This window comes from Amphibalanus amphitrite, unplaced genomic scaffold (assembly GCF_019059575.1).
Source record: "Amphibalanus amphitrite isolate SeventyFive unplaced genomic scaffold, NRLGWU_Aamphi_draft 000295F_arrow, whole genome shotgun sequence".
In the NCBI taxonomy this organism is placed as follows: Eukaryota; Metazoa; Arthropoda; class Thecostraca; order Balanomorpha; family Balanidae; genus Amphibalanus; species Amphibalanus amphitrite.
In genome coordinates this window covers 626,798-644,629 of record NW_024881790.1, presented here as the reverse complement: position 1 = coordinate 644,629, position 17,832 = coordinate 626,798, and the positions used below count along the sequence as shown (strand labels likewise).

The window sequence follows — 17,832 nt, the reverse complement described above, 5'->3', positions numbered from 1 at the left end:
AAGCAGCAGCGGAGTCACAGAGAACTGCGAGCTGTGTCCAGACAACAGCCAGCCGCTGAGTACCGATGTCTGTCGGCTCCGGCCAGACTCACCATCCGGCTGACCCGGATGGTGAGACCCGGAGGCCCGTGTGCGGGACCGGCGGAGGGAGGAGCGGCCGACCCGACAGCTACAACTGCAGCTCACCTAAACATCAAACATCTCATGCCGTCTATCGACGAAGTGAACATATATTGAACCAGCACAAGCTAGACATCCCGTGCATTAGTGAGACATTTTTGAGAGAGGACGTCGACAGTACCTACCTAGTGTTTCCCGGCTATGTTGCGGGGCGGTGCGACCGTAAGTCACACGGTGGCGGTGTTTGTATATTGTACCGCGACACAATGAGGGCCGAGCCGCTCACCGTCCCAAAGTACTGGCTCTCAGCTCGAGACACTGTGGCTGCAGTTTTTTTTTGGGGGGAGGGTTAGGCCCTTTCGGTCCAATGAGACCATTTCAGAGCCGGGAGGATGATAGGATATAGGGGGAGACATTGGTCTGGGCAGGCACCCTAGTGAGTCGCCGGGGCTGAGCCCGTCCAGAGGACAGGCCACCCAGCCCCACGGCACTCACTGCACCCGGCTACGGGGTGCGCTCCCTTGTGAGCAGCGGTGCCGCTCCAAGGGAGCAGCCCGCATGAGATAAAGTTGCCTGTCCAGCCCGGAGGGGGGTTGCGGCGTGGAGGAGAAGGATTTCAGTATCCTGAGGATAGAAGCACGGAACGGTGCTGCAGTTTGTCGGTGGGACAGTTTTTGTAGTCGGGGTGGTGTACAGACCGCCCAAGTCGCCTATCGCGCCAACGTTGGACGACCTTCAGCTGCAGGTGACGTCACTCCTCGCTCGGCAGCACCCGCTGCACGTGTCAGGCGACCTGAACATCGACCTGCTCCAGCCGTCTTCCGCTGGAGCCCAGCGGTACCTGGCCATGTTGGAGGACCTCTCCCTTCATCAGCTTATTACTGCTCCAACACGAACTACATCAGCATCATCGACGCTGATCGACCACGTCATCACATCTGACACGGAGCTCACCACCAATGCCCGGGTAGTCGACTGCAGCGTTAGCGATCACGACATGGTTGCCGTCAACATCCTGACCAAGCGAACGCGCCGCACAGCGCAAACCATCACGGTTCGCTCTACCAGAAACGTCGACAACGACGCACTACGCCTCGATTTTCTTCTGGCCGACTGGAGCGCTGTGTACGCCGCTGGCTCTGCTACAAAAAAGTGGGATGCCTGGCTTCAAGTATGGCAGCCCATCATCGACAGGCACATGCCGCTTCGTGCGGTGCGGCTGAAGCAACCCTCCTACCCCTGGCTGCACGACAATACGGAGCTGCAGGAGTGCATGGAGAAGCGAGACCGTGCTCGAGAAGCCTGGGCTCAGGACCACAGCAGTGCTCAGGCTCAGCAGATATGCAGAGACACCAGGAACGCTGTCAAGAAGGCGCAGTACAGAGCCTGCTCTGAGTACTTCGCTCTGTCGTACAAGAGCAGTCGAGCTACAACCTGGACCGACATTCGACGACATCTGCTCGCATCAAGAAAACCGGAACCGAAGATAACGCCTCTCCATCACAGCGACCCAACATGGGCAGAGCGACTCAACCGTCACTTCGTCTCGGCCGGGGCAGATGTCGCTACTGCGCTGTCTGCCGCACCACAGGGGGCGCCGCTGCCACCGAGGCCAACGCGAGTGGTCAGCGGCGCCTTCAAGCTGCGGCCTGTGACGCTGCCAGAACTGTCTCTGGCACTCAGGGGCATGGGCAATTCACGTGCAAGTGGAAGTGACGGCGTCACAGTTCAGATGCTGCGTGCAACTTTCCCCACTGTCGCCCCTCATCTGCTCCACGTGATTAACTGTTCGATACGGTCGGGTGACGTGCCGGCTGGATGGAAACATGCAAGTGTGGTGCCGTTGCACAAGAAGGGAGACAGATGTGATCCTGGGAATAACAGACCTATTTCAATCCTCAGTATTCCAGCGAAGCTTTGTGAAAAGTGTGTTTGTATTCAACTGTCTTCATATATCGACCATTACCATGCATTGTGTGATAACCAGCACGGTTTTAGAGGTCATTCGACTGAAACGGCTATGATTGACACTATAAACTTTCTTTCATCCGCAATGGAAAATGGTCATCAGTCATGTCTCCACTTTGATAGCAGCCGACACATCTCGTGCCTTCGATAGCATAGAACATGTACGATTGTTAGATAAATTAGGTTGGTACGGCGTAGACAAACATTGGTTCGAGGACTGGCTGAGGAACAGGACTCAGAGCATTCAGGGTATAGCTGCGCCGGGACACTGCCAGTGACGCACGGTGTAATACAGGGCTCACTAATCGGCCCAAAGCTGTATTTGCTATTTACTAACGATCTTACGGCTCATTTACCTTTTGGCAGGCAGGTGACATACGCAGATGACGTACAGTTTTTAGATTGCGACTCAGTTGAAAATTTAGGATGCCTCAAAGAGCGCGTTGAAAGCACACTTGATGTGGCACTTCTTTGGTTCACGCAAAACCGACTTAAAGTAAATCCAAGCAAAACTGAACTTTTGATAGTCAAACCAAAGAAGAAGAAGTGTAGGTACTTCCTTTAGCATAAGATTTGGCGATGCAGATCTAAATCCTTCACCATTTGCAAACATCCTCGGTTTATTTGTTGACTCTGAATTATCATGGGAAAAACAAGTATCTCAGGTTGTCCGCCGCTGTTCCTTCGTCCTCGTTGGTCTCTTTTAGATAAGACACAGGTTGCCCTTTGAAACAAAAAGTTACTGATCGAGGCACTCGTGTTTCCCCATCTGCATTACTGCTTAACGGTATGGGGCAGCTGTTCTGCTACTCTCCGCCAGCGAGTGCAAAAGGCTATAAATTTTGGAGCCCGCATCGTTACTGGCTTGTCCCGGCGTGAGCACGTCACTCCCGCCCTGGAGTCGTTGGGGTGGCGGCGTCTTGACGGTATGTTGGAGGAGAGGGACGCGGCCATGCTGCGCAGGCTGATGTCGTCCGGGGCGCCTCCGGCGTTGGCCGATCTAGTGCGCAGTCGCTCTGAGGTGTCAGTCAGGGCCACTCGCGGTGTGTGCGCTGGTCAATTGGAGCTCCCTAGAGTAAGGACCGAGCGTGGAAAACGTACTTTTCCGTACAGAGCCGTGTCTGTTTGGAATGCTGGGTGCATGAATCGTCTGTGCCTCGTGTGCACGTTTGATGAGCGCTATAAGAACATATTTTTTAGATAGTTTATGTGTTCGTCTTTTTACAACTTGTATTGACGAGAGGGCAGAAAAGCCATGTTTTATGGAGCTTTTAATAAACCTGACTATGACTATGACTATGACTATGACTATGTGCAAACCAAACATGAGCCTAGTCTGACTTATAAGCCAGCGGCCAGAGCCCAAAATGTGAACAAGCCAAACATCGATAATTTTTCTTTGACCTGACCTATGACGTCATCGGTGACCTCGAGGTCAATGAAATTAGGTTTCTCTCAACAATTTTTCAGGTGCTATCAGACGCCGTTTGAATTTTGACAATCAGCCCAGTAGTTTCGGAGTTAGGAAGGGGGTATGAAGAACCCCCCCCCCTCCCCCAGTAAGGGAGCGTTATACGCAGACCCCAGTGGGACGCGGGTTACAGGACAGATTGTGCGAAACACGAGACATCGCTAACACTCAGAGGGTCACAGCGGTCAGCTTCGCACGATACAGCTGGCACTCGGCACGCGTAGGTCAGATCCACAGATGGCTGACTTGGAGTTCCCATCGAAATCGGCAGCGCAATATGCCTTTCCACAAATAGGAGGCGGGTGGGGACTAGTTTCAGCCGAGGTTTGAGACGGAGACAGTCTCACGGAGCCGACGCAGCTCTGGGCAGGACTCCTGAGAGCCCCGGGGCCGGCAGGGCTCCTGAGAGCCCCGGGGTCGGCAGGGCTCCTGAGAGCCCCGGGGCCGGCAGGGCTCCTGAGGTCCTGAGAGCCCCGGGGCCGGCAGGACTCCTGAGAGCCCCGGGGTCGGCAGGGCTCCTGAGAGCCCCGGGGCCGGCAGGCCTCCTGAGAGCCCCGGGGCCGGCAGGACTCCGCTGAGGTCCCGCCGCCGCCGGCAGGACTCCACAGACCACAGCTGACTTCAGGCCACCTTCAGAACGTGCCACATCTGGATCTGCTCCTTGGGGCTATGCAGCATCCTCTCCCAGTGCTCCTGCATTTGGCCGCGAGCAAACATGTGCGAGCCGAGCGTAAGCACGCCCAGCGTCACGTCTGTAACACACAGGGCGCCAGTTACACAGCGTAGTCGCAGGCCGCAGCTAAATCAAACTCTTCCAACGTCAGTGAACACGCCCAAATCATGAACTCTTTTTGTTGTCGCACACATATATATTTGTGTGACAATATATTTGTGACATTAGCATGGCACACGCCGACATCGTACCTACGTACAAAGACCGCCGAGTAGGGTTTGCTCTACATATGTCAACCTATGTATTTGCATCTGTAGCGGGGTTTCGCGGCGTTGCGGGGCTAACCGGGCAGTGTCTTTCGATAGAGAGCAATAGAGAGCAAGAGAGCTCCATCGATGCGCTCCTAGAGGCCCTTCACTGTACAACCCCTTCGCGAACCCGTTCCGACTCTGACTCTATCTTCCGGGGCGATCAATCATCGGAAACACATAGGCCAGGGTTAGGGAATGGGATGATAATAAATAATAACCCATTCCCTAACCCTGGCCTATGTGTTTCCGATGATTGATCGCCCCGGAAGATAGAGTCAGAGTCGGAACGGGTTCGCGAAGGGGTTGTACAGTGAAGGGCCTCTAGGAGCGCATCGATGGAGCTCTCTTGCTCTCTATTGCTCTCTATCGAAAGACACTGCCCGGTTAGCCCCGCAACGCCGCGAAACCCCGCTACAGATTTGGCGCACCCAACGTGGGGTAGGATCAATCAAAGGAAACATGAAGTCGGTGGACCGACGTGCATTGCCGAACCCAAAGCTAAAATTTCAGAGGAAATGCGAGCGTGAGTGAGAAAACATATTATGTCTGAGCTAGATGCAGTGGGAGCTGGTCACTCAGTGCAGCGTTACTCGGGTTAAATTGATTTGATTGAAATCAGAAAGCGTGGATTGCTGGAGGGTGTATATATCATGAAGCGATAAGGGTAAATCGAGGATCAATTTTAAGTGACGGGCGAGCGGGCTTGGTATATTTTTTTTCGGCTACAGGTATCGCTAACTAAAATTATGTGGCTCACATCTAGCGAACCCTAACCTTGAGTGAAATCCCGTGATCCAAAGTTAGAGTAATCACACCGAGGATGCCATTTTAACCCAATTTTTAAGAGATTGTACCCATCCTATACCAAAAAGGTGCAGTGACCTATGTGTGACCCGTGGACTTACCCGCCTCTGGAGAGAACTGACAGGAGACTGGCAACCGTCCACGAGCCGTTCTCCGTGACGGAAACCCCCGTTACAGAACAGGCAGTCATGTATGTTGCCGAACCCAATGAACGTACTAAAAATACGACTGAGCACGACGCTATGAAGAAATTGAATGTGCTGAAATGAAAATCAGGATTGAAGAAGGCAAAAGTCACCAATAGGACGCAGCATACTGAAATGAAGGTGACAGCGCAGATTGTAAATGATTGAGGCACGTTTTAGAAGCAGTATGGAAAGCTGAATTGCGATAAGAACAAGAAGGACAACACACAGCCGAGTGACGGCGAGAAAGAAGACATTGAAGTAGTATACCGATGGAAACGACGTTGATACTAAATGGCAATGGATACATGCAATCACAGAAAGGAAACGACAGCTGAGAAGAGTAAAATGCAAATGATTGAAGAACTGTAACATCACGAAGCCATTTGGAAGAGCAAACGTGCAGCACAGAGAAGAAGAGACGCCGACAGAAGAACAGAAAAAAAGGTAGTCATCAACAGCGACTGCCTGACAGCCAGTGCCCAATGGAACTCAAAATGAAGGCAACGCCGGAAATAAATAACAACAGAAGACCGGAAGAAGGAGAAGGAGACACGAATAGAACCAAAACTACAATGTTGTTAGCAGTTACATCGCACGTCTGTGACGACAAAATCAGACGGCAACCGGAGTAATGGTGACGACAACTACAACCATGAAGCATCATTAGACACGACCATTCAGGGACACCTCAATGCTGCCTGTTTCAACCAAAATGGACAGCTGTAATGGACCGGGCCAGTCTGCGGGCCGATTTCTGGACCGCCCGCCGCACTGGCAGGCGGTGATCCGCCGTTCATCAATTGCAGGTGGCTCCCATTTCCCAAACTTCGAGACCGATCATGTGATCTGCAGCAGGCCGGAGCGATGTTCTCAACGTCACAGCCAAGTAATCATGGAGCAGGCTGCAGTGGAACCACACCTGCCGCCAGATGTGACAGCCAAACCATCATCGGCAGTCTACACCAGAGCGCAGCCTCTGCGGCCACCAGACCAGCAGAAACAGCTTGGAAGCCACGTTCAACCAGGCTCAGTCACAGACGACGAGTTCTGGGCCGATCATAGCCAGCTCTGACAGCTCACCAGGGCAGCTGCGTACGACATCGATGGTCGGCGAGGACTACGACTACAACTACGAGACTGGGGAAATCCGGAACTGGGACACGACTACAGCAGCAGCCGGCCGGTTCGAGACCAAATCGCGGACGACCGCCAGTCCGTCATCGCGGCCATCCCGGACCGGAGCTGTCGTGGCTCATGGAGCCACCATCAGGTGCCGTGCTCACTTCTTTGGCATACCACAATCTGCACCGGTGTGTTATCGCTAATTTGATCTGAATTATAGTGACCAAATGTACCAATGTTATTTTTTTGTATTGTCATGTGTTAATTATTTCAATGGTTTCATTCAATTTCCATTGTTTTGCGCGCAAATAATTTGATGTGTAGTTGGTGGTGTATTACGGGATAGTACGTGAATGTTTTTAATTCTGGAAATGTAAGGATGGCCTGAAATACTGTGCAATGACACAAAAACCCGCACTCCTTATGTCCCAATCATCCAAGCTCGTATTATGCCATCCTCCCCAACCGAACACTCCTGTTGAAATAGCTACCAATCCTTTAGAAGACGGCCACCCGCTCTCGTCACAGAAGTCACCAAGAAACACGACGAAACGGCACCAAATAGCACGGCAGAAGCGGGCTCTCAAACGTTTAGTCGCGGGGCGCGACTATAAAAAGAGGTCTGAAAATGTAACGCAGATGCGTTACATTTTTTCATCTTTCATGCTGAACTGCAAGCTGTGCCACAAGCTGAAACACGGCCATCTGCGAGCGCCGCACAGACACGGTCAGCCGGCTAAATCGGCTGTGATACCCTCTCTCCGTCCCAGCTGGCGTCCACACAGACGGCGCAGTAGGCTCTGACAAACAGGGGTCCTCTATAGATGACCACCCCACTTCATGAGAACCCGGATCTGAAGCCAACAAATAGCATACCGAAACGCGCCATTCTGCCAGCCTCGAGCCATTAATCAGTTTAGCCTTTGGAAAACAAGACTCTGTCCCACGCTCGGCACCCCGCCAGAGAACAAGGAGAGGGGAGTGCAGACCGGCCCTGATTTGAACCAAAACAAGAAAGGGGAGCGGAGACCGACCCGGGTTGTACGAAAACAGGATGAAATGGAACTCGGTCGCCAACGACAAAATATAGGACATCTGGCCGGACCTGACTTCAAAACAAGGGGAGCAGAGGGCCAGGCCCGCCACCTGGCGCCTCAGGCGCCGTGAGCGCCGGCGGCGAATTCCACCCGGTCGCTGCGTGAAAGGGTGCGACTGCCATGGCCGGAGGGGAACCGAACTTTGTCAGCAAATCACGAACTTTCGAGGGCGGAGCCGAGTGCAGCTTCTGAGAATGGAGGACGGAGATTGGACAAGGTGATGCTGCCCGGCCCTCTGAAGTATGACGTCATCAGAAGTATAAGTTGATGAAACGGAACTGAAAAGCTCTCTCGGACGACGCATTCCGCGCTCTCTAGCTCTCTCTCGGACGACGCATTCCGCGCTCTCTGGCGCTCTCTCGGACGACGGATCCCACGCCGCTCTTCGCTCTCGGCTCACATCTGACACCGTGGACAGCCCACGAGAGACCAGCGGCTGGCATCACGGCGCCGGCGGCGGCTCCGGCCGCCTGGCCGGGCGCTGGACGGTCACGACCATCATGTCAGCGACTCCATTTCAAGTAAGGTCACGCGGTGAACACGGGTGCGCACCTAGTCCCTAAATCCTTCAAGTACTCCCCCCCCCCCTTTTCGTTACTGCTATGTGAGCCACATTATATTCCCCTTTTAGGTGTCGTCCGCAATATTTTAGGCCATTCAGCTTAGGTATTTAAATTTATTCTTGGGACTTTCAGTCTAGGTAGCTTAATTTCACAATTCGATTTCGATCAATTATGTAACTATGCGCGTAGTGCGACACGCGTGCCGACGTGGGCCCTCTTCAGTCGTCTGGCGCCCCGTTGTGATTTAAGCGGACGGAGGGGATTATGCACCGTGGGGAGTCGGGAAAGGGACGACGCGACTTTGTGCCGCACCGCGCGGCGTGTGAGTTCCAATTGCTGGACGGCCTGGTCCCAGAACGTTTCGTAAAATTTGGCATGTAAAGGAATGAAAAGCGTTGTGTCAGGGAGAATGTAAATAAATGGGACTTGTAAATATCGTAATACGAGTGTGACAAGTGATGAAGGGCAGGGACCGGAGGATAGAACATAACAGGCCATATGCCAGCCACACAGTCGGGAAAGCGGTCGTTTTCAAGGTGTCTGGCTCGTCAGAGTAATTTACAACGATCAGTTCTCTTTATCTGTTGATTGTACACAGTGCACAAAGCGATTATACACAACACATGCAGGACCTCCCTAGCCTAACCGATACTGGAGCTTCTCCGGTTGACTCCCTAAGTGCCCTTGCCAGTGGATTTCCTGGCACTCCATCCTCCCCAAATCATCCCACGGTCCAACAATAGCGATTACACACAACACCCACAGGACCTCCCTAGCCTAACCGATACTGGAGCTTCTCCGGTTGACTCCTAAGTGCCCTTGCCAGTGGATTTCCTGGCACCATCCTCCCCAAATTATCCCACGGTCCAAACAATAGCGATTACACACAATACACACAGGACCTCCCTAGCCTAACCGATACTGGAGCTTCTCCGGTTGACTCCTAAGTGCCCTTGCCAGTGGATTTCCTGGCACTCCATCCTCCCCAAATTATCCGACGGTCCTACAATAGCGATTATACACAACATACACAGGACCTCCCTAGCCTAGCCGATACTGGAGCTTCTCCGGTTGACTCCTAAGTGCCCTTGCCAGTGGATTTCCTGGCACTCCATCCTCCCCAAATTATCACACGGTCCAAACAATAGCGATTACACACAATACACACAGGACCTCCCTAGCCTAACCGATACTGGAGCTTCTCCGGTTGACTCCTAAGTGCCCTTGCCAGTGGATTTCCTGGCACTCCATCCTCCCCAAATTATCCCACGGTCCAAATGATAGCGATTATACACAACACATACGGGACCTCCCTAGCCCAACCGATACTGGAGCTTCTCCGGTTGACTCCCAAGTGCCCTCGCCAGCGGATTTCCTGGCGCTCTACCCTATCCAGCGGTCCGAATATAAGGAGCACACATAGACCTTGCCGCACACGAAATATTTGTAACTTTACCCCACATGGACACTGGGGACACTGCAAGGGACGGAACCGGGGAGATAGATGATGCACGTCACGCCCCTGTGCGTGGAAAGTCCACCGACGCGGCCATGGGTTAGGAGGGAGATGAGAAGCGAGTGAAATGGAATTGAAGACTGTACACGTAGAGGAATCGGATTTCCTGAATGAAGCTCAGCTCGGATAGACCCCACTTAAATAGTAGGCCTCGCTTGGGTAAGCCCTGGATACGTGCAATAAGTCGCGAAGTGAAGAGAAAGGGTGAGAGCGAGTTGAGGATCGATTATTGAGGATGAGTGCATAGCCGACGAAGGCTAATCCGTTCGGTTGCCGGCGCGGGCCCCATAAAGCCGTGGCTATACGGAGACGATGCAGGCAGCCCGGAGGGACCTAGTGACCCCGCCCGGTTTTAAAAGATAGGTTAGGTCCGCTATCGGTCCATTGAGTGATCAGCGCAGGATGACATTCGATAAGCGACGTAGGTAGTTTCGGAGATGGTTAGGACCCCAGGCGTCCCAGCGAGGAGACGTATGCCGCCGGTTAAGTAAGGTCCCGCGAAGAAACGTGTGATGCTGCAGGACGGGGGTGAACATTAAATACCAAAGCATGCGAGTCGGGTGATCGCGGTAAGTCGGTACTGGCCACCCCGCTGTTAGTCGATTTACTCCGGCCGTGCAGCGGTCATTTCGGGTAGGTCTGTGACGACAGCTTAACTACCAGCAACGGATAGATAGGGCTTCGGGCACCTATAACGCTGGTAGTCGTGGATTGTGTGAAGCCAACGGAGGCTAACCCGTTCGGTCGCCGGTGCTGTTTCAAAAGCCGTGGCTATACGGAGACGATGCAGGCAGCCCGGACGGACCTAGTTACCCAGCCCGGTTTCAAAGTTTAGATAAGCCCACCGCGGGCCGAGGTACGCTTAGTTTTCGTTTTCTTATAGGCAATTTGGCATAACTGGTAGTCATGGATTCGTGTAAAGCCGACGAACGACTAATCCCTTTCGGTCGCCGGGGGCTGGCCCGAAAACCGCGGCTATACGGAGACGACGCAGGCAGCCCGGACGGACCTTAGTTACCCAGCCCCGGTCTCAAATTTCAAATAAGTCCCCCGCGGAAACCGGACTACACAGTGTCCTGCGAGCCGTAGTCTCGGAACCGCTGGCCGAAGGACATTTATGTTTTTTTTTTTTTGTGTAGGTAGTTCGACATGGTGATGGGATGGACCGCAATAAGTCACGTAAGGCGAGGGTCGAGTGCCGAAATCTGTGGTGGGTCGTATCTCTAATTGTGTAGCGTGAGCATTATGAAGCGTTTGTCTGATGTACGGAACATTGTGGTTATGAAGGGATAATGGTTAAATGAAATTTAAGGCCAATGACTCGATAACGACTTTGCGCGCGCCCTAGCACCACCGGGGGAAGTTAGGAAAAAGGGGAGGGACCGGAGATGGTCAGCTCTGGTAAATTACGAGGTATAAGTGGACGAATGGCAGGGTTGTAAGGGGATGGATAAATGGACGAATGATTGATACATATATCTGGTGGGAGATGACCCTCAAGCTAGGAAGGGCGCTGTTGTTTGAGAGTGGGACCTTGGGTTATGTAGAGTTGAGTTCTTATGTCAATGTGATCAAGGATAATGGGTTATTATTTATTATCATCCCATTCCCTAACCCTGGCCTATGTGTTTCCGATGATTGATCGCCCCGGAAGATAGAGTCAGAGTCGGAACGGGTTCGCGAAGGGGTTGTACAGTGAAGGGCCTCTAGGAGCGCATCGATGGAGCTCTCTTGCTCTCTATTGCTCTCTATCGAAAGACACTGCCCGGTTAGCCCCGCAACGCCGCGAAACCCCGCTACACATCAGTGCCTTACCCCTCGTCGGCACAGGCCATTTTGCGTACTTCGACGGCACAAGGGGTGGGGGTTGGTACGACCCCCTCCCCTCCGTTTGGCCCCTGATCGAGCTAGAGCTTTGCGGATAAAAACGAGCCCGCTGCCCTTTACGAGAGGAAGCCGATGATACCCAATTTTAAGGTCATAGGTCATCGGTTGACCTTCCAGGTCAGGTCAATGACCCAAAAGTCGGAAAAGTCGGACCCTTTAGAAAGTCGTTAAGTGTGATTGCTATGGGGTTTTTCGGGGTGCTGATCACGAATATCGTGTTAGTTTTGATCACAGATGATGCCTTTATGCATTTAGGCTAGGTCGGCTCGGGTCAGGTCAGGTCAACCAGTAGGGGTCGTGATGTGTATTCGTAGTACGTGTCAACCGCCTCTGACAGCTTCGTAACATGTTACGAAGACATCAAAACTTTTCAGACAGACTTTTCAGACTTTGAAGACATTTCAAGCTTTTACGACTAGACATCTTAATACAAGGTATTTTCGGCTACTAGTCGTTTATTGTTTTCGTTTCGAATTTTCGACCTTCGCATCGAGGTCGTTGTCAAGAAACATATAACAATGACAATAACATGCATCGTGAACACATTTGAAAAATAGTACGGTTATCATATCTAAAAACGTGCAAGTAATCCCTCCAGCTATTTCTGACCTGAAACTCTGTACCCAAAATTAATGAGGAAAAAAGTGTATGAATAGATGAACGAATGAATGAATGGCTAACTGACGGACTGACTGACTGACTGAGGGAAAGAATGAATAAATAAATGAATGAATGAATGAATGCGGTACATGAGACACACAAACAGGCTGTGACACATTAAAAATACATGCTTAAAATCTTTGATTGCTTGATCGTCGGATCTCGTTGCCCTACCAGCACTGGTCCCATAAAGGACTGAAAGCGGTGCCGTCTACTCGGTTGATCGTGTCGTTTTTCTTGACGTGTATTTGGAGCGCTTCTTTCTTCTTTAACGAAACGACTCACGAAAGAAGCGCTCCAAATACACGTCAAGAAAAACGACACGATCAACCGAGTACAGGGTGTCCCATAAGTTCGTTCTCACCTAAATTTTACGTTTTTAGGCTTTCTTGCTTAAAGGCACGCTGAAATTGGTTCGTAACTGAGCTTACATGGTTGCCATGGCTGGTAGAAATATGCTCCACAGTAGCTAATTTCTGTAGACAAAATAGTTTTTGCTAGAGAGCCCGCTTCCTACAGAGACGGCTAACGCCGCAACATAGAGGTCTCCGATACGGGTACGTCTCAGTATTTAGTCAGCACGTGACCATTCGCGACGATTGAGGGTGATTGAGGCCTACCAGTCTGTAGCCAATATCCATCGCTAACTGGACGCACAGTCAGCAAGTGACGCCGATGATTTGTTGGGAGTCAATAACTGCAAGTTGATCCTCTTTCTAGCCAGCCCTCAGGAATGAGCCAAGTGGCCAAAACTGTGTGGCGCCAAAGTGGCCATCAAAAAGGTCAAAGGGTTAGAAAGTTGGTAAACAGACTTTTCAGGATGGATTACCAGCTGTCTAAGAGTGTTCTTTCGGGGTACATAACTCAAGGTGACTTAAGCTTTGCTTACCGGAGGGCTCAAAACAGTCAAAAACGTCTTAAAATGGCCAAACATGAGTTTCGTTATGCCTGAGGCTAAACAAAACTAGAGGGCTGATGACATCAACCAGGTCATCTGGACTAACTAGTCCACGTTCAAGATGAAACACCCGTCCAAACCCGAAAACAACCCCATAAGGGCGAAGGAGGAGGCCTTCATTTCGTCCCGTTATGTTCCTATGCAAAAGGCCAGGGTCACTGTGTTGTGGGGTTATAGGCGTTCTGGAGTTGATCAAGTTACAAGTGGCAACCCGGAAACAGTTTTGGGAAGCAGAATGCTTTTCCAAGAACATCTAGGAGGAATTTCAGCTCTCAAGCTGAACTCGAACCGCGAGTATGAACACATTTATAGAGGAGAAAATGGCATCCGGGAGGTCGTAGGCCCATCTTCAGGCAAGACAGTGCATCAGTGCACAGGTCAAGCAAAGCTTAAAAGCGGTGCAAGGAGACTGTGACAGGCGTTTGTGGCAAGATCACATGCCAGGCACCTCATCGGATCAAAATTTCATAAAAATTTGTTGGTTATGCTGAAGTTGAGGCTCGTTGAAGCGTAGCGCTGTTCCAGCCACGAGGAGCTCACGGCGCATGTCAAGTCAGTCTGGGTTAACTTTAAGCCTGCTATGCAGCCAAACATGCCGGTTGGCATGCCGCAGCATGTATTCATGTGTTTGCCTATGGGGAGCACATTGAGGGGTCATAAATATACCAAAACGCAATGTACTCTGTTTCACATGCAAACATAATGTGAGAACGAACTTATGGGACACCCTGTAGACGGCACCGCTTTCAGTCCTTTATGGGACCAGTGCTGGTAGGGCAACGAGATCCGACGATCAAGCAATCAAAGATTTTAAGCATGTATTTTTAATGTGTCACAGCCTGTTTGTGTGTCTCATGTACTGCATTCATTCATTCATTCATTCATTCATTTATTCATTCTTTCCTTCAGTCAGTCCGTCAGTTAGCCATTCATTCATTCGTTCATCTATTAATACACTTTTTTCCTCATTAATTTTGGGTACAGAGTTTCAGGTCAGAAATAGCTTGGAGGGATTACTTGCACGTTTTTAGATATGATGACCGTACTATTTTCAAACGTGTTCACGATGCATGTTATTGTCATTGTTATATGTTTCTTGACAACGACCTCGATGCGAAGGTCGAAAATTCGAAACGAAAACAATAAACGACTAGTAGCCAAAAAACGTTCCTACCTTACACCAAAACTACTTCGTAAATGTTCAAATGGTTCTAAATTCGAATTCAGATCCAAAAACTAGCCAAGAAACATGTAAAACTCGAAAAAGTGAACCGAGGTCACCAAAGTCAATGACCTGACCTGACCTTTAGGTGACCTTGACATCCACCCAAATGCATGGGAGCAACATCAAATCATATGTTTGAACGCTTGAAACAACGAAAAGACAGCAAACGCGCGGCTAATGCCAGCCGACATACGCTGAACCGCGATTCCGGCCAAACATGGTCTCAGAAAATAGGTCACAGGTGAAAGGTCATTTAGGTCAGGGTTATGAAATTTTCCGGGTAGGTGTGAGATTGATCAGCGCGAGGGTACTGAAAGTTTCGTCGCGATCGGCCGCTTTTCATGCAATTTATTCGCGAAAAAAACCTTAGGGGGGTTGCTTCACCCCCCCCCCCGTGCCGGCGAGGGCTAAAATAGGCCCTGTCACATCTGAAAACAGTTTATGCCACAGCGGCACCAGGTACTATTCCTGTATGAAATAGATTGAAGTTTATTGTGAAAAAGTTTCAAAAAATCGGTCGGATTTTTTTTTTAGATATCGAGGTTTTAGTGACGTCATGATTTCTGGGTTTTCGACCAAAAACAGCAAATGTTCAAAAAATGATATAAAATCACAAAATAGACATACAGACATGCCGTAAAAGCCATTAGACTGCCAATACCATGAACAATAAAATGTCTATCTTCGATTATTGATTATCGTTCCGTATTTTCCAAAAGCTTGAACTGAATCTTGGCAATTTCTCGTGACTTCTTCACGACCATAATACATGCATTTCTTAAATTAAATTTTCTAACCAAACACGTACACATATGATAAAATGAATGTCACCATCGCGTTCCACGCCCACAATCACCCATAAAACATGTGTCACAGACTGCGACTATCAGTTCTGATTTTTGGGGATATGTGCCTACCCGGTTGACCTGACCTTGACCAGACATGTGCTAGGGTGACAGTTATTTTCTGATTTTTTGAAAAAGCAAAAAGGCAGTTCATTTTATGGTTCCATATAGCATAAAAACATCACATGCAAAGTTTCATCCGGATCGGATGATATTTAACCGTGCCTCCTCGAACTTGAATGTATACGTTTTTATCCATTGGGCCAGCAGTGTAGACCTTTCTGGTATGTAAACCATAAGCAGTGTTTCTCAGCTATTCATAACGATGCAATCATAAAACAAAAGACTGTGGTACAGGAAAACTAGTGATGTATTTTAAAACGATTAAAAAAAACTGAGATCAGACTCAATGCGTCTTGTGGCAGTTGGCAAACTTGGACCTCCTGAAAAAATATGAGCATCTGCGTCGAATGCTATCGCGCATTACTGCAGATGCCGGGTGACGGTGCCTTTGCTAGCGTTTGGAAACCTTCCACGGTGTGCCTCCAGTCTCCACCACCTGCACGATGTACTGCCCATGGTCCTCATCCTTGTTGAGGGTCAAATTGTACGCTTCCATCAGAGCGACGCTACGCTCGGCGAAGTCGTTCAACACCGTGATGCCGTTGGCCTTCCCCGCTGCGGCGACATAGCGGGGGTCGTCATGCCACTCGGCACTCGGCAGGGTCGGTCTCGAGGAAGCCGTCGTCAATTCCAAGAGTGACGGAGAACGTCCGCGACGATGTGGTCACGAAGTCTGCGCGGGTGTTCTGCGTCAGGTCTGCGCTGAGATCAACGACGGCCCGCTTGGTCCTCCGAGCCTTCGTTCGAGGCGAGGGCCTCAACCATGGCCCGCTTTCCATGCATTGGTAGGCTCCCGTCAAAGAACGCCAACGGGACTAGGCTCTCACTCAGATACCATAAGTGACGTCGGGCGAAGCCGCTGAGGAGCGTCTTTGCGTGGGATTTGTCCTTGTACCTGGCCAACGTCTTCAGAAGGGAGAGGTCGTTCTTAGGGGGGTTTCATCAGAAGGGGAGAGGTCGTTCTTGGTCGTTGATTCGTCAAGTTTGCCGTGTCGGTCTACATTTCCGCGTGGTACACCGCGCCGAGCCCAACATCGGCCCGTAAGAACGACCAATCCCTTCTGAAGACGTTGGCCAGGTACGAGGACAAGTCCCTCGCCAAGACGCTCCTCAGCGGCTTCGCCCGACGTCACTTGTGGTATCTGAGTGACGGCCTCGTCCCGTTGGCGTTCTTTGACGAGAGCCCCTACCATTGCATGGAAGGCGGGCCATTGTTGAGGCCCTCGCCTCGAACGAGGGCTCGTAGGACTTTTACCAAGAGGGCCGACGTTGATCTCAGCGCAAACCTGACGCAGAAGACCCTCGCAAACTTCGTGACCACATCGTCGCGGACGTTCTTCGTCACTCTTGGAATTGACGACGGCTTCCTCGAGCCCGACCCTCCCGAGCGGCATGACGACCCCCGCTATGTCGCCGCAGCGGGGAAGGCCAACGGCATCACGGTGTTGAACGACTTCGCCGAGCGTGGCGTCGCTCTGATGGAAACGTACAACTTGACCCTCACCAAGGATGGGACCAGAGGTAGTACAACCTGCAGGCGGTAGAGGCACACCATGGAAAGTTTCCGAACGTTAATATAGGCACCGTCACCCGGAATCTGCAGTAATGAGCGATAGCATTCGACGCAGATGCTCAGACTCGTCAGGAGGTCCAAGTTTGCCAGCTGCCACAAGACGCATTGAGTCTTATCTCAGTTTTTTATCGTTTTACAATGCATCACTAGTTTTCGTGTACCACAGTCTTTTGTTTTATGATTGCATCGTTATGAATAGCTGAGAAACGCTGCTTATGGTTTACATACCAGAAAGGTCTACACTGCTGGCCCAATGGCTAAAAGCGTACACATTCAAGTTCGAGGAGGCACGGTTAAATATAATCCGATCTGGATGAAACTTTGCATATGATATTTTTATGCTTTATGGAACCGTAAAATGAGCTGCCTTTTTGCTTTTTCAAAAAATCAGAAAATAACTGTCGCCCTAATGTGCATGGATCCGAGAAAATGGATCTGGGATCTGATCCCACGGATCCTGATCTCGGATCCGACAGGATCATAGATCCAGCTCTGTAATTTATCGAGAGATCAGTAGGGATCACAGATTCGAGTCTCATTTTTTGCTTGAGATCCAGTGAGATCATAGATCCTCACTTATTTTTTGTCAACACATATATTCCAAAAAAGCACTTGTTTCAACTCACAAACGTTCTGTTTTAGTGATTTTATGTGATCGCACGTCATAATCCATGGTTTTGTGTCACTTATTGGCATAGAAACCCTTTAAAACATGGCTTCAAATGTGG

The 17,832-nt window shown here is 50.6% G+C and overlaps 1 protein-coding gene across 1 annotated transcript in view; it reads right to left on the bottom strand.

The window, feature by feature from the left end:
• Window positions 1-212: 212 nt before the first annotated feature.
• Window positions 213-17,832, bottom strand: part of LOC122387704 (synaptotagmin-15-like) — a 95,203-nt gene continuing 77,583 nt past the window's right edge. Inside the window, exon 9 of the mRNA XM_043378113.1 lies at window positions 213-4,311. Coding sequence (XP_043234048.1) covers window positions 4,181-4,311 — 131 coding nt within the window. The 3' untranslated portion in view covers window positions 213-4,180. The remainder of the gene's footprint in view (window positions 4,312-17,832) is intronic.